A 22,322-nucleotide genomic window follows, 5' to 3' on the forward strand; every position below is an offset into this window, starting at 1 on the left:
TATATGGCATGTCTTTGGACTTGTGTGGGAAACCGAAGCACCCAGAGGAAACCCACAAGAACATGGGGATAACATCCACACAGAAATGCCAACTGACCCAGCCAGGGCTCGAACCAGCAACCTTCTTGCTGTGAGGCAATAGTGCCACCGTGACGCCTTATAATGTAATATGTAATATTATGTTTTCTATATAAGCACAACAGCAGCCTGTTTCACAGTAAAAACAGTAATGAGAAAAAGATACGACAAATATTTCAGTTTCTTATTTTAATAAGTTTATCGTTGTTTCAACTAATTTTAAGTTATATAAAGTTTAACTAATGTCAAGAGGATCATGTGCTTATAATTGACCATGCTTGGTCCCGCATTAGTAATCACATAATATACCAATCAGATGAATCCAAATGCACCTAAAAAGCCAGATTTCATAAGCCATCTTCATCTTGAAGAATCCCCCCATCCACTCGACTCCTTCCCCTTTTTCCTAGCATTATCCAGGGGAGTTCTTGAAGCCTACCTGAACTCAGACTCCCCTGACCTGAGCTCGAGGATCCTCTTGAGCTCAGGGCTTTCTCCCGGGACAGCATTCCAAACACACATTTAAATTATCAAGTGTCAGCTATGTGTGAACTCTTGAAATATATTTAGTCAATTTTATTAATGTTTTATTGATTTTATATGAAGTTGAGATGACTGAAACTATTTGTTTGGTTCAACTAAAAGATTTAAGAGAGCAAGATGTTTTTACAGTGCTGATGTTATGGAAATTAAGGTTTTTAGTCAGTGAAAGTCAGGGAATTAAAAAAGTGAGGGAACACTGTATAGTCAGGAAACGACGTTAACCAGGTTGCATAATTTCACTTTAGCATTTGTACAGTTTTACCATTAAAATCACTGCCAATTTTTTCAGTGCATGTCAAAGGAGATTCATTTATTATATTAATTTTTTGTTTATTTTATTTTTTTTTACATTTAAGCTTTTATTGCAAAGAGATACAATTCACAACACTGGTAGACATTTGTCACTTTTGCAGCTTTTACAGTTTTAGTTCCCTAACCAGGGATAAAAGACAAAACACATTTATTGTTGTAATTTTTATTATTTAAGTGACTCTTTTTGACTTTGTTCTTTTACTTCAGGCGAAGTCAGTCCCTCTCATACAGCGAGAGCACCCGGAAGATGCCCAAAGTCCTGAACTTCTCTCCTCAGGCCGTCAGACACGTGTGGATCCACGCCGCACTCATTGAGAAAGTGCTGGACAAGATTGTACTGTACCTGGTGGAAAACAGCAGGTGAGAGAGGTGGGATTGAATATATAAAGAGAAAGCAAACTTGTCCAGTTCATTTCAGGTACAATTAGACTTGAAAACTTGTGTTATCTGAAGTTAAAGTTGTTTTCAATGTTGTTTCAGTAAGTTTTATGAAAAAGAGGCTATCCTAATGGACCCAGTTGATGGCCCAATCCTCGCTTCTTTGCTAGGTAAACCAGTTTTTTGATGATGATTCTAATTCTTAAAGTACAAAGTGTTTAATGGTGTCATGAAATAGTTTACTTTTTGAGCTCTTTTTTGATGGACTAAGCGGGATGTCTAAAGTGGATGGCACAAAAGCATTAAGCGTGTGTCTGAATCCACTTTTGGTATTTTAAGGATGGAAAAATATGGTCTGCGCCCCAGCGCATGGTCTAACAAGGTTGTGCTTATTCTCTTAGGGGTCTTTCACACCTGTAGATCGATTGTTTTGTTCCGAAACAGGGATTAAAATTGTTACAATATTTATTTTTGTTCTTGGTGCGGTTCATTTTCACACTGCAAAGTTTCTAAATGGATCAAAATAGTTAAAACATGTCACGTGTGAGTAAACTCCCCTCGCATTGGTCAGTGTTCCACTGTTTATTTTTCAGAGTCCCGCTCAGCTGTCATACGTCCTTGTTTTAAATTATGACGATGGGCAAAAAGACATTATAAGTGAAATACTGCGGTTTAATTTTGAATGGTGACACCCACAGATATTGACACCAATGATAAATCAGAGGTAAGACTTTTTCATACAGAGCCGTTGGCTAGAATTATGCATTAAAGTCTTTAAATTATAGAGAGAACAGATAAACCAGGACTGCTGTTCAGTCTATTTTCCTAACATATAAACAGCTCTTGTTAATAGTTCAGCATGCTTTCACTTTCCTATTTGACATAAAACGCACATTTACTAGTAGAACTGACATCCCGCCCTACTCATAATTCACTCTTCATATAGTCATGCCTATTACATATCCATAATACACTGTGATAAAGCCTGGTTCGTTAGTTTGTTGGATCGTTTTGGTTTCTCACTACATTCGATCCGCTCCAGACTTCGTTTCTATTGAGCCGAGTCCACCTCATTCAGGCGATCTCGTACTGATTGATTTGGCAAGGATCCGAGTGCAATTGCTACACATATGCCAAACGAACCACGCTAACGGGGGAAAGGAGACAGACTCTGAAACAAAAGTATAGGTGTGAAAGCACCCTAAATTAGTTATGGATGTGTTTTGAGCATAACGTGTAAGCAGTTGCATCGCGCCATGCCGCATTTGTTATTTACATGGCGGACTTTGTAAGTGGGTGCTTACTGAAAACTGAATACTTCATTAGCGAAAAAAACGGTTAAACAGACTATGTGCACGAGGATAACGAAGAAGCCTCCATCATTTGGCCTCTTTTACTTTCTCTTTACTTTTACTCTTTAATTTACACCTTTACTTTTGTGGAGTAAGGAAACAGTGTTGTACTCACTCCACTGAAGACATCCATTAGCCTACATATTTAAATTTGTTTGTTAAGCGCAAAGATTTGTTTCAAAACTATTTCTAAATTCAGTTCTAATTTCCAGCAAATGATTAAATAGACAATAAAAACGAAGTGTGGTAAAAAAAAACACACTTCATATTCTTATGTCCCATATGATGATGCATACATCTCCAAAACCCAACAGGTGGACAAACCTAAACTTGTTTTTATTTTTAAAAAATGCATATAATAAATAATACTACTACTAATAATAACAATGCAAAATGCAAATTGTCATGAATAAACTGGAAAAGCCCCCCGAGGTAAAGAAGGCATAGAGGTAATGTTTATATATATATATATATATATATATATATATATATATATATATATATATATATATATATATATATATATGTAAAAAATTATCATTTTTGTAACATTTTAATCATTTAATTACTTTTATGTAAAGATATTTGTGCATTGCTGTACATCCTTTGCGTTTGGACCCGAATAGGTGCATAACTAACGTGCTCTGCTTAGGACTTAAGACCAGCTTTCAGTTGGTCAATTGCACTGTCTATTTCAGTTCCTCAAAATAACAATGCGCCAACAATGCTCCATAACACACCTTCTTTTTCAGCCCGCACAGCCATAAGTCCCCAAAATGGTGCAAATGGATTTGCTATTCAAACAAAGTGGCGCAAAATGAGAAGATTATTGTTGCAAAATGTGAAGATTACTCGTTCACCCAAAAATGAAAATTCTGTCAATTCTTCTAAACACAATTTGGGTTTCTTTCTTCTGATGGGCATAGGAAGATATTTAGAAAAAGCTGTAAATTGTTAGCCATTGACTGAGTATCCAACATGTTTTTCGAAAATCTTCTGATGTGTTTAGAGGTAAAAAGAAACTGAAACTACCTAAGGGAGAGTACGTTGAGTAAATTTTCATTTTTGGGTGAACTATCCCTTTAAGAAGTGGAAGCTTGTTTTCAATAAAAGCTGCCTTTGGACCAACAGTACATTTTTACGTTACTGTATGTTTATAAAAGTACATCAACATCCTAGAGTATCAGATAGATTACCAATATGATGATCAACTTCTTTTCAGTTGTCAAGGTTTCTGCCTGTGTGAGGCATTTCAAGTAAATTACCTATGAGGACCCTTGCTTAGAATGTGCTTCATTGATTGGGCTTTAACATGACTGTTTTCTCTCGTTTTTTTCTTTGGTGTTGCTGGCATTGTTCAAATAATCAGTTTTGAACTTTATTTCTTCAGTGGGCCCCTGTGCGTTAGAGTACACTAAAATGAAGACGGCAGATCATTTCTGGACAGATCCTTCAGCTGACGAGTTGGTGCAAAGGCATCGTATTCATAGTGGCCACTGCCGACAAGACTCGCCTACAAAGAGACCAGCCCTCTGCGTGAGTGACCAGTGTCTGTATAAATGAGTTTAACATCAGATTTGAAATGTGGGATTTATTTATTTATTTTATTCACATACCTGAGATCATCCACCATTAGCCCATGTAGCTCGGTAAGGAATCTTGGGGTGACCCTGGATGATCAGCTGTTCTTCAAAAAAAAATTGTTAACACAACTTGATTGTGCAGGTTTGCACTCTTCAACATTAGAAAAATCAGTCCCTTATTAACGGATCATCCTGCATAACTTTTTGTCCAGGCTCTTGTCATTTCAAAGCTGGACTACTGCAATCCTCTTCTACTGAAGCAAAGCCTCTACAGATGATTCAGAACATTGCAGCTCGTTTGGTTTTCAAAAAGCCCAAGAACCCCTCTCTTTATCTTTGTGTATTGGTTACTGGCCGAAGCCACTAGCACCCTCTTACCTCCATCTGCTTCTGAAGGTCTACATCAGGGATGTCAAACTCAAGGAGGGCCGCAGCCCAGCACAGTTTAGTTCCAACCCTGCTCCAACACACTTACCTGTAGGTTTCAAACAAGCCTGAAGGACTCAATTAGTTAGATCAGGTGTGTTTAATTAGGGTTGGAGCTAAACTGTGCAGGGCTGCGGCGCTCCATGAATTGAGTTTGACATCTACATCCTCTTCAAGAGCCTACGGTCAGGGAGAGAGTGCCACCTTATGCTACCATCACAGAGAGAGAGGCTATAGGTCACTTTCCAAAACCTTTTCATTCAATGTTCCCTGCTGGAGGAGTGATCTTCCCATTCCCACACGGACTGTAGATTGACTAATGTTCTTTAAACGACAATCAAAAACCCATCTTTTTTTTAAGAGCACCAGGTGAATAACATTAAGACTCATATTAGTGGGCCTAACAAACCACCTGTAAGAAACGCTCTCATTCATCTCACTAGCTATGTTTCCATCTACCTATTTTTATGCGCATTTTGGAGATGCTGCTAAACAGGTTGATGGAAACGCCAAGATGCACATCAGTTTTGAAAATGTGCATAAACTGCGATGGAAACACTTTTACCTAACAAATTCCAGTATAAGAGATCATGTGATGATAAAATTGTGTGCGAATGGACAAACCAGCAGGCTGAGCACATTGAAAAACATCTTAAATGTTGTTTTGGTCATTATAAAACGCCTTACCATTTAAGTATTAGTGTTATTATATTATTAATGACCTCCAGAACTAAGAGCGTCTGTGCTCTGCGTCTCGCGGCTTTAAATGCCACCGCACATTCACTGTGTGTCAGGATTGCCTTCTGAGGTGCAAGTCATTTATTAAATGAAGAAAAGATTCACACAGCTTCTCCTACCACGGCAAATTCAGTTTTAACTGTTGATATTTGGTGCAAGTTAATCAAGAATGGCGATTTTGTTCGCTTTTATTTGCATGACTCGCACACACTCACACTTCTCAAACAATCCAGGAAACGGGCCTGGGCACGGTTCGAATAGCATAGTGTGAGTACGCCCTCAGTGAGTAACTGGTCTTGGCTGCAGGGTGATATGGCTGTGGCATGGTAACCAGTATTCTTTTTTTTAAATATTTGGTTTTAAATGCCCAAAATGGATGCATGGAGGCATTACATATAATCTTTTCTATGGAATTTGCTGTATATGTAGAGACAACTATAAGTAAATTTGTGATTGTATTTGATTCTGTTAATGGTGATCATATGAATCATCTTTAAAATGATTACTGTATGCACGATAGTAAATTTAAGGGTTGTGGCAGAATTAATAAATGCTCTGTTTAAAATGTTTTTTTTTTTAAATGTCAAGAATAGGATATAATCATGTAAAAGCTTGATAATTTCTGTCTATTTACACTTCAAATTAGCATTTGGGAATTCTCCTGTGTAAGCATTTGAACGAGACAGAGGTGCCATTTCAAATTGAAAGTTCAGGTCATTTAAAATTCACTTGACGTTTTAAACGTTGCCTCAAGGAAATGTCAGGGGTCACAAGCATTGTATAGTCAGTCAGTTAAAGTCATAATACATAGTGACATACTAAAACCAGACTAGTTCTTTATTATTATGCTAAAAGGCTTTCAGTTCCTTTTTTATTTTTGTTATTATTTGTGAATTAAGCATTGTTTGGCAGGTTTTTTTACACAGACTATTACTTAAATAAGGCAACATTCAATATTGCTAAAGTCTCTATATCACAGCAACGTTTTGTAGTTTTCTCATTCAGCAGATGCTTTCATCTAAAGCGACTTAAGAGCGAGGATAAAAGAAGCACTTCAGATCATCATAGAGTTAGGTGTGATTTGCTTGTTTTCATTGATGTTTTTTTTTTTGGTCTTTGAAATCAGTGCAGTTCCTCCATCACAGAGGGTTGAGGTCTATAAGAGTCATGCTGCGGTCAGTGTGTTTGAGTGTGGTGTGCTGTTTATGAGGAGAGTATGAACCTCCACTCAAGAGACACGCTTCACATCATTACACAGCTCCATTACCAAACACAGCCGTCAGATTCCTGACTGATCACCCTCTCTGGCCATCGCCAACACCCACATAACAGCAGGACACGCACTGCTTGTTTTTCGTCTGCAACAGATCTGACTGCACTGCACTCCAGGCTTGTTTTCTGATGGGGTTTTTTAACAAATATCTGCCAGTGAGCTGTAAAAGTAAAGGGTTTCTGCTGAGTGCCTATTTGATAAATGAATTAGGAGACATGTCACTAATGACTGACCTGCGGCCACACATTTTTCCACTTTGGATTGATGGATGTAGTGGCTTAATACAATGAAAACAAGACAGATGCACTTTGTTTTGCTAGGGTTTCTAACTTTTATTCTATATATTGTCTTGTAATCACTTGATTGAATAGGCATTATCAGTGGTTATCAGCTGATAGATATGGGCCAGTAGGGGCCTTTTGTGCCTACTGGAAGGGTTAGAAGGCTGCTAACATTCATCGGAATATCTTATTTTGTGTTTAACAGATGTAAAAACACTCTAAAGATTTAAAGTCAAATGAAGATATTTTGAAAAATGTTGCTAGCTGGCACCCATTGACTTTCATATTAATTTGGTTCCTACTATAGCAGTGGATGGGTCCCATCAACCAGCATTTTTCAAAATATCTTCTTTTGTGTTCAACAGATGAAAAATAACCCTTAAGGCTCAAAAACAAAAGATATTTTAAAAATTTTGCTAGCTGGCATCAATGACTTCCATAGTAATTTAGTTCCTACTATAGAAGTGGATGTTTCCCATCACCCAGCATTTTTCAAAATATCTTCTTTTGTGTTCAACAGATGAAAAATAACCCTTAAGGTTCAAAAACAAACGATATTTTAAAAATTTTGCTAGCTGGTACCCAATGACTTCCATATTAATTTAGTTCCTACTATAGAAGTGGATGTGTCCCATCACCCAGCATTTTTTAAAAATATCTTCTTTTGTGTTTAACAGATGAAAAAACACCTTAAAGATTTAAAGACAAAGGAAGATATTTTGAAACACATTGCGAACTGGCACCCATTGACTTCCATATTATTTAGTTCCAACTATTGCAGTGGATGGGTCCCATCAACCAGCATTTTTCAAAATATCTTCTTTTGTGTTTAACAGATGAAAAAGAAGCCATAAAGATTTAAAAACAAAAGATATTTTGAATTGTGTTGCTAGCTGGCACCCATTGACTTTCATAATAATTTAGTTCCTACTTTAGAAATAGATAGGTCCCATCACCCAGCATTTTTTAAAATATCTTCGTTTGTGCTTAACAGATGAAAACCTTCCCACAAAGATTCAAAGACAAAGGAAGATATTTTTAAAAAGTTGCTAGCTGGCACCTATTAACTTCCTTATTAATTTGGTTCCTACTATACACATGGATGGGTCCTGTCAACCAGCATTTTCAAAATCTTTTTTTCGGATAAAAAAAACCCCATTAAGATTTCAAGACACATGAAGGAGAATAAATTATAAGATAATTTTCATTTTGTCTGGGAACTCTTCCTTTAAGGCAGTTTAAATAGCTAAGGGGGCTTAACCCTGTATTAGTAAGATTTACTTATTAAAGTGGTTTATAGCATGCATTTTTCAATAACGTGTGTGTGTGTGTGTGTTCAGATTCAGAAAAGGCACTCCAGTAGCAGTATGGATGAAAGGCCATCTCCCTCCCCCTCAGCCAGAGACTACGTGGAGTCTCTTCATCAGAATTCCAGAGCGACCCTCCTGTTCGGCAAGAACAATGTTCTGGTGCAGCCGGTAAATAATACATTAAACAGCTGCCTTTAACCACAGTGGGTTATTTCCGAATGCTATTTCTAAAGTCAAGTAGCTTTTTATTGTTATTATAGAAAAAATAATAATTTAGAAAAAAATCAATACAAATCCAGCAGCAATAAAGCATAAGCAGTATTATTTGTTAATTAAAGCTTTGTGACGTGGCTTCTGTTGTGGTGTTTTCAGAGGGATGATATGGAAGCAGTCCCAGGATACCTCTCTCTGCACCAGACGGCTGACTACATGACTCTGAAATGGACACCAAATCAGCTAATGAACGGCTCAGTGGGAGATCTTGACTATGAGAAGAGGTGAGATAAAAAATAAACACAATAAGCTCATTTTAAAGGGGAAACAAGGCTTGTTCATGAGTAGATTAATCTTATTAACCCTTTAATTGCTCTACCAAATGGTTGACCATATTTTGCCTGTTTTAAATAATGACTGTTAAAGTCATTTAAAGAATTGATGTTTTAAATAATGGTTCACACACAGCAAATACAAAAAAATCCAACAAACAGGGTAACACTTTACTATAAGGTTCATTAGTTAATGCATTTACTAACATGAACTAATCATGAACAACACATGTACAGCATTTATTAATCATAATTGAACATTTACTAATGCATTATTAACATTCAAGTCCATGCTTGTTTACATTAGTTAATGCACCACGAGTTAACATGAACTAACAGTGAACAACTGTATTTTCATCAACTAAAGTTTATTAACACTAATAAATACTGTAGTAAATGCATTGTTCATTGTTTGTTCATGTTAGTAAATGCATTACTTAACGTTAACTACTGAACCTTATTGTAAAGTGTGACCACAAACATAATCCTGTTGCACTGCTACACTTGATTTTGGTTTAATTGTAAAAAAAACAACAATAAAACATATGTTAAATGAGAATCTGAAATATGTTATGGCATACTTCAAAAGTAAAGATGATTTAGTATTCGAAAATGTTTTATTTAGATTTTTTTTTTTAAATAATTTGGTCTTACACTTCAGATTATCATATTGTATGTATCAATACCCATACTTTTACCATAAACTGACATATCAGTCATTTGGTAGAGGCTAATATTTTAGAAACTATTGGACGTGTTGAAATAAAAATGCACTGAGTGTGTTAGTGACATTAGCAGTTATGAAATACGATCCAGAAATGTTTTTTCTTGGTGGGGCAGTTAAAGTATATGATGAGTTTTAAATTATGCATGTGGTGTTTTATTAATCTCTTTAAATTGCAGTATCACGTGATATTATAAGATCTCATTTATAATAGGCTGCATTTACACTGCATGGTTAAAGTGACTTAATTCAGATTTCTTTTCTTCTATGTGACACAAATCGGATATGGCCCTTGTATGTGTAAGCAGGAAAAAATTACATGGATTCCGATTTCCTCAAATCAGATTCAGGCCTTGTTCATATGTGGAAATTTATCCAATATGAATCAGATCTGTGTTCTTGTGTCTGCAGTGTAAGCAGATGGATCAGATTTTTACCTGTCAATGCGAATCGTGCAGCATTAAAAACCATAGCTAATGACGTCAGACTGACGCTTTCTTTTCAGAACAGACTTCAGCAGAGTCACAAACCTTAAATCTCATACACAACGACTAAAACAGCTTTTATATTGTCATGCAGCACAAGTATCTAAGCATTTTAATGAGAGAGAGAGAGAGAGCCAGAGAGAATGCAATAGGCTATCCACCATGTAACCAATACAAACTAATATAAAACTATTGCATACATCACGTGCATAAATCACACCATGGAGATTACATTAAAATGCCTACTGGTTTAAAAAGGCCTGGATTAAAAAAGATGGCCAAATTAAAACTTTTATATATAAACTATTATTAAACAACTTGTCCAAAAGAGTTTAAAAAAAAAGGTTAACCCTGCAAACAGATTAAATACAGGAAATTATCGCTCTTTTATTATCAGCTGTCAGTCAGCGCCTGCTCTCTGTCATTGCTTTTTTCTCATTGCTGTGTAAATGCAGACAATTGGATTTGAGTCACTTTTAAAAGATGATGTAAGCCGGTTATCAAAAAAAATCAGATACAGTCACAAAATTGAAATTGACCATCAAGATCTGCAGTGTAAATGCAGCTGATATCTGTTGTTGAACTTAGTTTTGTCAACAAAATAGAAGCTACAGTATATTGTTTAATGTTTGATAGATAGAAATGTAATATTATTTTAAATACTATTGCTATTTGTTTAATATGCTAGTCAATGTTATTTGATAAATAATGCGTTCATTAAAGTAAATGTTCATTTGTTTAACAGTTTTATTACTAATAGTTTAGTATTATTCATGTTGATTTTGTTAATTTATATGAGATAATGAAGTGACTTTCATCCTTATATTTCATACTAAATGCATCGGTTTAAATCCCACTTTTTCAAGCTACTAAAAATTCTGATCTTTGAATAATTTTATATCTGACGGGTTTACACCCTTGATAAAAATGAACTCTGTATTAACTCTGAAAAAATAAACAATAGTGATGCTCCGATCGATCTGCTGGAGATCAGTATCGGCCGATAATCAAATTTTATGACGTGATCTTTACTCGCTAATCTGGGCGATCACATGAACCAATCGCAAGTGTTCATTTACAGGTTTACAAGCAGAGGAAGATCCATTTTAATTTTTGATGCAACAAATATGCACTTCAAACTTTTTCTTGATTGAGACATGTTGAATTCTTCTTCCATCAATGTAATTTTTCCAAATTCCATTTTTAGTCATTATTCTTACCAAATTTTGTATCTTTCTTATCCATTATTTTCTGTAAAGCTGCTTCTGACCATAAGGTGTCCACACTAAATGGTTATAAGACACGTGTTTAAGGAATTATATGCAGCATTCTTACTTAGAATATCATACTTTACCGGAAAATGTGCTTTACGCATTATAAAGCTTGAAGCATCAGAATCAGTCCGTATCGGCCGATCACCATGACAAGGAATTTGTACTCGGTATCTGCTCCGAAAATCCTGATTGGAGCATCCCTTATAAACAAGCATGCTTTTCTTTCTTTAGGTGATTTTTATTTTATTATTATTTAGAAATGTTGAAAAAATGTTTTTGTTTTATTTGTAATTTTAAATAGGTCTATATTTTTCAGTTATGCTGGTCACAAGCCACTTAAAAGTCTGTGTTCTCCTGCAGTGTTTACTGGGACTATGCCATGACCATCCGCCTGGAGGAGATTGTGTATTTGCACTGTCATCAGCAGGGTAGGTGACATTGTGCCAGTACATGAAAAAGCCAGCTGGCAGACAAATGACACACATGCTGCATTTTCGTATCCGTTCATACATCTGAAAGTTCAGTTTAAATAAATTATACACATTTAACACACACAGTAAGAAATTGTACTGTACAATATTCAGAGTTAAAAGTAGTGCAAAATTGAATCGTTTAAGTTAGTTAAAAGCATATCTAACATCAGCATTAATCAGTATCTGGTCTCTTTTGGCACTGTAAATCCACTCGGGTGTACAGTACATAAATATTCAGCCAATGTTCTCAATTGTTTTTGCCCTTTTCATATTTATCCAGGCACAAGATCAGCCGACCGTTAAGAAGGAGCAAAATTATTCAGAACGTAATTGCTTCTAGAGAGAGATGACAATTTAAAGTGAGGCTTTGCTCACATTATTAAGCCATGTAATTCAGCTAATAATGGCAATGAATAATTCCTTATTGTAAAAGCTGTGTCGTGGGAATAATTCACATATTAGGATGATTCATATGTTTGGTACAGTTAAACAGGTTACAGGGCTCGAAATTGCGACCATTTTGGTCGCATATGCGCCCGAAAATTAATCGATGCGACCTCATAATATATTTGGGCGCATTAGTGCGACCTGTTTTGATTTTTTTTAAAAACGTGCTGAATCGCTCTTCCCTGCCGCTATATTGGTTCATATTAGCTGTCAATCACTCAAGGCTATCCACTGTTAGATGACAGGGAGGGAGCTTTTATGTCCACGGGAAATGCAAACGGCTAAAGTGTAAAAACTTAAAGCACACAGGTTTGCAAAGTGCAAACCCCACCTAAAGTTGAGACGCAGATGAGAGCGATCATGACACGTGGTGAATATTGATCCGCCAGCTGAGATCAATCGAGTATGTGCTTTTCGGAGAAGGTGGTCGAATCTCGATGCGTTGCATTCACTGCGTGTTCAGCGCAAATGTCCGCTAAAAGTCAAATCTAATACTGTATCATCGCCAAAGAACCTCGCCTTTACTAAGTTTACACTGAAACTGCGTCTCATAACAAACAGCGGTATTGCGCCGATGCTCAACCTGCTCATAAATTGGGTCGGCTGACTCGCCAGCTTTTCCACAAACACAGAAAAATGAAAATCAGCTCAGACGGAACATTTAAATTGACACAAACTGAAACCAAAACTTTTAAAGAGTGATAGAAGTGAGACTTTACTTACTTTCTTTTGCCTATTCTTTCTTGAGGTGTATATATATATATATATATATATATATATATATATATATATATATATATATATATATATATATATTTTTTTTTTTTATTTAGTTACTGATGACTGTTTTGCAGCTTTCAGCCTTGAATTTAGTATTTTATTATAATCTTTTGTTTGTTTTGCAGCTGAAATATTATTTATTAAACTGACATGCATATATATGCTGTTTAGCAGTACAAAATAAATATTTCTTACTGCAATGCTTCATTTTTGTTTGATGCAAACTATACATTTATTTTTCAGAAAGTAACAGACTTTTTATAACAGATAACCTACATTCATGCACATTCAAGGCAGCATGATGATGAGAAATGTAATTCATTGTTACTATTATTGTCATTTTCATCATCATTAATATTCTAGAATTATTAGACATACACATTTTGGAAATATTGCACACAAATATCAATGTCATCTCAGCATTAATTATAGTTGTTTCTGGTTTTTGTTAGTCCTAATTGATGTTGTTTTAAAATACAATATGTCCCTTAAAATACAATTTGCAGCGGTGCTCAATCATTTTTGGTGGGTGCTCCTAAATTTTTTTTGGTGCTCCTAAATTTTTGAAGTTGGGAGCACCGGTGCTACCAAATAAAAAAGTTAATTTCGAGCCCTGGGTTATATTATCATTTTTTATAAGGTGTATCATAACTCTTAGATACCCCAATAATGTGTCTATAAAGTTTCAGCACAATTATTTTAAGTATTATACTATGCTCCCTAGGGTGTAAAAAAAAACCTTTAAAATAAACTACAGGTATTTAGACCTGTGTGGCTTAATATAACATAAATGATGTCCCTTACTCAAATATGTTGTAGAAAACCAATGTAAAATTTGTTATCTAAAAAAATGCACATTTATTTTGGACTATGGGGGTGGGGGTGACATCAATGGATGCATCAAGGGAGCTAAATTCCACAAATTAACACACAGTCTTTATAGAATGATCATGGGATATTTATGTACTCCAGGGGAGTATTACAGAACGTTTCTTATCTTAGGTCTTAACTTGAGATATAATGTTTTAAATTATCCACAAAAAATCATATATCCTTTCTATGGATTCTATATCAATATCTATCGTTATTTACTTGTGATTTGTCATGAAAATTTAATATCTTCAGGGATCTTCAAGAGACTTCATTTTCAATCATCAATAAATGCAACACCACTTGAAATTACAGCACAATTATAAGTTGTTGTTCTTTTTTTTTTCGTTTCGGAAATATCCAGCAAAGGCTTAAATCTGAAAGTGCACCTTGTTTAAGACTATTGATTCATCTATAAAAAAGTCGACTCATAGTTGTTCAAGAGAATCACCACTTTAGCCTTGTCAGTGTCATGTCGATACGGAACTCAAGCTATTTGTTGCGCGTGCAGACCAGGGAAAATTTAACCCCCTGGCCCCGCCCACAAACACTGTAGAAAGAAAAAGAGTAAGAAAAACACTGTGGCAAATCGTTGTCTAATCATGTCATGATGACGCTGTGCTCTGAAGTGTGAGTGAAAGTTAGTGTTACTTTCTCTACCCAAAGATGAGGCTGTGAAGAGGCAGTGATTAAAGTTTTAACATTTTTTTGCAAAAATTCCTCAGCATTATGTCCCCAGCCTTGTGCTGTGTTCCCGTCATTTTTCTGACGAGTGCCTCACCAAACTACACGCTTACAATGGGGGATTTGTCAGCCATTTGTTAAAGAAAGGATCAGAAACACTATTGATGTATGAGACTTTGTTAGAGCTTGACAGGAACTTTACAGTACACAGTTCATGGATCAGTTTCTTCCTCCATTTCACAAGTGTAAGTTAGAGCGATTAAAATGGCTGCCTCCTTGTTTTCTCTAGCTTTCAAATTATGTATTTAATTGTGTTTTGTTACTTGTAACTGCTTGTAGTGTATCTGGTTAACTTTTTGTATTCTCATATCACGTCTAAAACTACGTTAAAAAACGTGACGTGTGCTGCTTTGTTTACAGATTTAAATGCATTTGTGAGCTTGCGATCCACTGCCGTTTGTCGTTGCTATGGCCACCATCAGCTGTTCCTACACACCGTATAATTATCGTATAATTATTTTTAGTTTTCTTTTCCTGATTAGAGAATTTCATTTGGGGATTTGGCTGTAAAAGTGTCTAAGCTGTGGCGAATTGTATCTTTGCAATAAAAAAACTTAAATATAAAAAACAAGGTTTTGTTGTAGATGCATTGTTGGTGATTGGATGGATGTCGACCCGATTGAGTAGTTTACTTGGGCAAAACAAAATTAGACCAGTTTAAATAAATTTAAGACCTAAAACACAATATTTCAGGTCATTTAAGACTTTTAAGACCTAAAAATTAGCTAAGTCTTGTCCTAGCTGAAATTACCAGGGTTACCAAATGGATATGATAAGATTTTAAAGTTAGTATCTTTCTGTAATACGCCCCCAGGTGACCTGTAGATGCTGTTTACATTTTAGTGTAGCGAATCATTTATTTTCCAAATTGCAGTTTAAGTTTGCTCATTTTGAAGGGTAATGGAAATGCAGCATGTGTGATCATGGACACAATTCATTACTAGTCCTGCATACAGTAAATATAGTGATGAATAATAATTGTATGGTGTATGTGTTTTTGTCTGAAGTGGACTGTGGGGGAACAGTGGTTCTGGTTAGTCAGGATGGGATTCAGAGACCTCCGCTGCGTTTTCCTCGTGGTGGTCATCTTCTTCAGTTCCTCTCCTGTCTGGAAAATGGTCTGCTGCCTCACGGCCAATTAGACCCACCACTGTGGTCCCAAAGAGGAAAGGTGAAAAATTAATCGCTAAAACATTACTAGTCAGAAATTGTTTAAAACATTTGCTGTACAAGTTGGTGGTTCATTCCGCTGTGGCGAGCCCTGATTAATAAAGGGACTAAGATAAAAAAAAAATGCGCTTGTATTTATAAACATAAAAGAGGTCAGGCTTTTATTGATGGTTTCAATTTTATTTAAAGCATTAGCATTCATGCAGCTTCTTTGTCCCAAAAGCAGAAGCACAAACTGGTGCTAAATGTTTACACATATGACTACATTACAAATGTTGTGGATGGATAAATATTGTAAACAACTTCATTGAAAATATATGGAGAAACACTTTCGCATGTCGAGATGCACATAATATGTATGTGCTGGCACTCACCTCTGCTTCAAATGCACACGCATCAAGCAACTAAAGCAGAGGTTGAAGGTAAACAAACAGCGGTTTATTATAAACATTTTATCAATCTTTTTTAGGCAGTTGGCGTTAAGAAAGAACATAGAAACGTTATCTGACTAACATCTAACAGCTAAATGTGTCTGGAAAAATATTCAAAGTGATTTATTTTCATAAACAGCGTGGATGTGAATGCATCTGAATGTTCTAATTGGCTGGAGTAGACGTCTTACGTCAGCGCATTCAAGACATGGACACGCTCTTTCCGGCAATTTTCGTTCTGTGTTCACACAGCGCAGCTTTCCAGCAAATATATATATAGAATGTTACACTTTCTCTTTCCAGAAAATTGCCAGAACGAATTTACCGCTACTTTCAAAAAAAGCCTATTCAAACACAATACCTTTCCGGATAAATTTTACGGAAAAGTTTGTATGTGTGAAAGGGGCTATTGTTTGCTGTTTATAATGCAGTGATGTATTGTGTGTGCTATCTGCATGCACTTGATGAGCCCGCTGAGCACAGTATAACAGCTGACATGAACGTTTTCGAACAGATCGAAGAGCCACCAGCTAAGAAAAACGCTGCTCTAGCTCAGTGTTTCTCAGCCACGTTAATGGAGGATCACCAGCTCTGCACATTTTTTTGTGGTTGTTTCTCAATTCCAAGAAAGCAGAGAACGGACTTGTGTTCTCGTGGAGATCGATCTTGCCAAGTTACCTCTGAAGAACTAACTCGGAAAACCACGAGAGCAGAGAACGCGTCCTGTGAGAAATGAGATGCTGCGTTCTTCCTGATGGTCACATGACCTTTACACATTTTTTAAACTGGAAATTATTTAAACATTACAGCATTCATACAACAATTTATTGTTTTTACCCTTTTCACTATATATTCTATGCATAAAGACCTTACAAATATTTATTGCACAATACAAATAAAACAAATTTTAAAACGATTTTTAGCAAATATACACCCTTATTGTGTTTATTCCTTTATAAACGTGTTCATAGTAATTTTTACTTTAAGTTTATAGTAACGTTTACTTTAAGGTCTTGAGTTTTGGAAATGAACTTTACTGTTTGAATTGTTGACTAACTAGCAGTTTATTTATCACGTTGGAATAAAGAGACGACTAAGTTACAAGGAAAGATATATTTTTTTGGACACGAGAACTAACCGAGTTAGTGGCGCCATCTAGCGGCTGTGTGTGGATCTGTCCCGACATTGAGGTACAAGTATAAACCTATTAAATATGACTTAAGTTACTATTAAACTGTTATACAATTAAACTGATGAAACAAAAAGTTAAACTTAAATGGTGTGGCCAATAACAAAAATTTTTATAAAGAATATTATTTATTATTATTTTTAGAATGCTTTTTAATTTTAGAATGATTTTTATTGTTTAAAAACACACACATAAATATATACACAAATAAGTTTTATCTCTAAACTTTAAAAATAGGTCTATATAAAATGCTGCACTTCCCACCTCAGCTGCAATGACCTATGGGACTTTTTCGAGCGAATTTTGCTCTGCATCGGTGCATCCTCGATATCAAGAACACATCTGGGAACTTTCACGTATCCTCCGTTCTTGCGATTTGAGGTTTGGAACTGAACTTTGGCAGTTGATGATGACGTTACACGAGAACACAAGGACACACGATCACTGAAGAACGCATACTGAGAAATAGCCCTTGTCTTTTTTACCAAGTGCACCTGATTTAGATCATCAGCTCATTAGCAGAGACTGGAGGAACTGTAATGGGTGTGACAGACAAGGGAGACATCCAAAACATGCAATATTGGTGGTCCTCAAGGAACATGGTTGAGAAACACTGATCTAGCTGATGACAATTCTAAACAGAAGCTTAAAGCATCCAACTGGAAGCCGTTTAGCGCTGGGGCGAAGAAAAAGGTCTATACATACAAATATGAATTGGGACATTTGTATTTTCCATTAGGATATGTAGCATTTATTAAACATGTATATTATAAATGTTAAATATTTCTATTATCTCACTATATTTTGATCTTATTTGATCCATCCACAAACTTTCTAGCATTTTAAACTAGTATTCTACAGTGTTTCTCAACCACATTCCTGGAGGACCACCAACACTGCTTGTTTTGGATGTCTCCTTTGTCTGTCACACCCATTATAGGTCTTTAAGTCTCTAATGAGCTGATGATCTAAATCAGGTGTGTTTGGTTAAGGAGACTTGGAAAATGTTCAGAGCCAGTAGCTAGGTCCTTGAGAAACACTGCACTAATATTTCTGTAGGTTTTTTCCAAGCTCTCATTCCCCTCACGCAGACCTACATTGCCTACTTACATTTGAGATGCTAAATGAATTGTTCGCGTATTATTTAGATGAATTACAGTCCCTCGCTGTAGTGTAATTTGTAGGGCTTGATTGATTAATCTGTCAATTACAATTCATTTTGTGTGCGAACGGCGTAAATAATTGGCCATTACTTGCGCCTAATTATGTTCTAGATTGCGTTTTGCTTGTTTGCACAGTCATTATTTCTCGAACCCATGCTTCACTCTTGATTTTTCTAGGGTAAAGTATTTCCTAAGCTAAAAAAGAGATGTCCTCAAGGATCGTCAGAGTCAGTCTCGGACAAAGAAGAGGAAGAAGCGACAGATTATGTCTTCCGCATTGTTTTCCCAAACAGCCAGTCAGAATTTGGTAAGTGACTAAATCTGTTTTTGAGCCAATCTGCTCGCATCGCAGTCCAGAAGCTCTATTAGATGCCAAAAGCTAACAACAAATGGTATTGATACACACTCACACTGTGCAGTAATTCTATTAAAATTCGTGATTGTAACGTTAATATCAGTGTCTACTGGTCAGATGGTCAGACTGCGATTCATCTTTTAAAAACCATTCAAATATTGGTGTGTGGGATGCGGCAGGTCTTGTAGTGGCTATAGTGAATGGCTGTGTAGAAGATTTGCTTTAATGTGTGATATGACTAGATGTTAAAAGTTTTCTTAATTCACACAAGTAGAGGCTTGGACATGGCATCAGTATTGCATATGTCACTATTAGAGCTGGGCGGTATGATGGTATGTATCACAATAAATAGTCAACCATTATATGTAAATAAGTGGGTGTGGCTAACATAAGTGCATGGGTCAGAGCAAGAGCAAGCAATGACTTGAGCACTTGTACTAAGAACTGGTCAACAATATGAGTTGAAATTTTACTGGCTATTTTAAACTGCCTGTTTTGGATTATCAACATCACTGCCAATGTGTGTACAGAATAACTTGATGTTCAATATTGTGTAGCGATACAGCCACCCTCAGGTCCTAATGCCTGCCTGGTAACATGACTAGATTCACATTAGACTGGGAAAACAAAAGTAAAATACACAAATAAAATCAAGTTGTGTCATAAAATGCTTAGTCTTGTTTGATTTATTGATCAGAATATAGGACAAAAGATTGGCTTATTGACTGTAGCATTGGTGTCACAGTCTATAAGTCTTTTTTCTATATTCTGACCGATATATCAAACAAGACTAAGACTGAAGATCAAGACTAAACTTAATTCAGTATCTTTTTTAGTAATCCTTTTTCTTAAAATATCACTCCCAAGCAGCCTCCTGCTGGGTCCTAATGCCCACCCTATGAGAATTTTATTCTGGAGCTACTGTGTTAAAGATGAACCAGGTTGATTTAAAAAAATTTTAAAATTAAATTTTTTTTTCTAAGAATAAAGCATCAGTTGGAGTCATAAAACAACAAGTTTGATTTTCATTTAATGTTAGAAGTAAAGACTTATGGGAAATAAAAATTTCAAACCTGATTCTGTAAATGGGGTGTATGCATACAGACATTTAATTTTCAGTCAGCCAGCTCAAGCACTTCCAGTTAGAGATCTGCGCAGGACTAAATTTTAAATCCCGCTCCCGTCAGGTTTTAGACCGAAAACCTCCCAGCGATACAGAGTCCAGACAGCCTATAACAAGCTGTCTGTATAAACACACACACACAGACAGACAGCATCACGCTGTCTCTCATTCACACACATAAACAGCACCAAGCTCTCTCTCTCATTTACACACACACCAACACAAACACACACACACAGAGACAGCACCAAGCTCTCTCTCTCTCATTCACACACATACACACACATAGAGAGCAACAATCAAGCTAAACACACCATCACGCTCTCTCATTCACACACATGCGCGTGCTCACTCGCTCGGGAGTTGGGAGCAATATTGTTAGACTGCACGCTCCTGTTCAAACTACACCAGTTATCGACCGCTCCCGCGCTTTATTCGGAAATGTATTCCCGCGCTGCAAGAAATCTGGTCGGGTGCAGACCTCTGTCGCTCCATTACAAAATCACCATGTTTAGGATCTGATTTTTAATAAAATCAGCTATCTTCACTGCCTGACTGATTTACAATATAAAGTGAGTCTCAGACTCACTCAGACTTTGAATGTCTTCAAAATTTAATCATTCAATTTCTTTGCGGCTTAGTCCTTTTATTAATCAGGGGTCCTCACAGCGGAATGAGCTGCCAACTTATCCAGCATATGTTTCATGCAGCGGGTGCCCTTCCAGCTGCAACCCATCACTGGGAAACACCTAAACACCCTTGGATTCACACTTATACACCACGTCTAATTAAGCTTATTCAGTTCACCTGTGGGGGACTGTGGGAGAAACTGGAGACCCTGGAGGAAACCCAATGCGAAAAAGGGGAGAACATGCAAACTCCACACAGAAATGCCAACTGACCCAGCCGGGACTTAAATCAGCGACCTTTTTGCTGTAAGACGATAGTGATACCCACTGCGCCACCGTACTGACTGCGCTAGCATTTACATGCTCTTTATTTTGTTTTATGCTTGAACAACTAAATCAATGCTCAAGTCTATTTAACTGGTTATATTTTAAATACATTACAACATAGATGTTGTAAAAGGAACCTTATGAAATTAAAAAGTCACATTGACTTTTTACCAGAAGTTTATCGGTGGCTGAAAAACACTAGTTGTGCATATACCCCATTACCTGTGAAGTAACGCTTTTCAAAAACATGCAAATAGAAAAGATATCAGCATCAACTCAACCAAAAAGAGCTTAAAAATATCAGCAACAATCCAATATTGTGCATCCCTACTATATTTAATTACATCCGAATGAAAGAAGAAAAAGGTGAAGTTTTTTTACATTTGTAAAATATTTAAGTTTATTTATTTTTAAAAAAGTATATTTTTGTTGATTTTCTATAATAACTACGCATGTAAAGAACTATATCATGAAATATATCATTAATATATCTTGAAAAACTAATTTTGGTTATAATGCCCATCCATAGTTATTAAATCAGTGGAAAAATAAAAAAGGCCCTCTCATATCCATCATATTATTATATGCCATTTTTGCTTTTCTTCATTTGTATGCACCATCATTCTTTTGGTTTTACTGAGCTGTTTTGACTCATTACAGTGACTATTACCCACTCTACTCATCTGTCTCTGAACTCGAGGGCACTTTGGCCTCCTAAATGCCAGACACTGGTGATGCCAAAGCACCACCGCAGCAGCCCGGGAGAGTCTCCATCCTCCCCTGAGCCCAGCTGTAATTCTCCCTGTCACCTCTCATTTGTGTGTTCATGTGTCTGTCTGGTGGGCCAACTTCTTGCTGCTGCTTTATGCTTGCTTTTATGGCTTTCACCTGCAAGCAATCACTTAGTTGCCAGTGTGAGTTTTCTGATTGTTTAGGAGTCGTCCTGCAGTGAAATTTAGTGACCCTTGTTCAATTGTGGGCAAATGGTTACATGGTTTTAAAATGTACGTCGTTTATTATGTGTTTGTAACCAGGTGTCTTTTTAAATCTGACCTGGTATGGGTACCTGTAGATTTTGAGTGTCAAAGCCATTGGTATTTTATCAAATCTATGCTGACCTTTGTAATTGCATTGTTTTCTTCCCACATATAAATCATATATATGGCAATATGTGCAAATTTAGTGTATGCCATACAAGTTCGTGTTTGGGTTTCATACACACCCACCGGCCACTTTATTAGGTACACCTTACTGGAACCGGGTTGGACCCCCTTTTGCCATCAGAACTGCCTGAGTCCTTCGAGGCATAGATTCAACAA

General features: G+C 36.3%; 1 protein-coding gene across 4 annotated transcripts in view; it reads left to right on the forward strand.

The window, feature by feature from the left end:
• Positions 1–22,322, forward strand: part of sgsm1a (small G protein signaling modulator 1a) — a 131,229-nt gene that overhangs the window by 86,101 nt on the left and 22,806 nt on the right. For 2 of the 4 annotated variants that reach the window (XM_009301381.5, XM_009301382.5), the window contains exons 5-13: positions 1,141–1,293; positions 1,414–1,481; positions 4,054–4,199; positions 8,305–8,442; positions 8,647–8,771; positions 11,663–11,730; positions 15,624–15,787; positions 18,747–18,876; positions 21,664–21,795. In XM_009301381.5, coding sequence (XP_009299656.1) covers positions 1,141–1,293; positions 1,414–1,481; positions 4,054–4,199; positions 8,305–8,442; positions 8,647–8,771; positions 11,663–11,730; positions 15,624–15,787; positions 18,747–18,876; positions 21,664–21,795 — 1,124 coding nt within the window. The remainder of the gene's footprint in view (positions 1–1,140; positions 1,294–1,413; positions 1,482–4,053; positions 4,200–8,304; positions 8,443–8,646; positions 8,772–11,662; positions 11,731–15,623; positions 15,788–18,746; positions 18,877–21,663; positions 21,796–22,322) is intronic. The other 2 variants (XM_073952078.1, XM_009301383.5) reach the window with 1 other exon arrangement.

Source organism: Danio rerio, chromosome 5 (genome assembly GCF_049306965.1).
Source record: "Danio rerio strain Tuebingen ecotype United States chromosome 5, GRCz12tu, whole genome shotgun sequence".
Taxonomy (NCBI): Eukaryota; Metazoa; Chordata; class Actinopteri; order Cypriniformes; family Danionidae; genus Danio; species Danio rerio.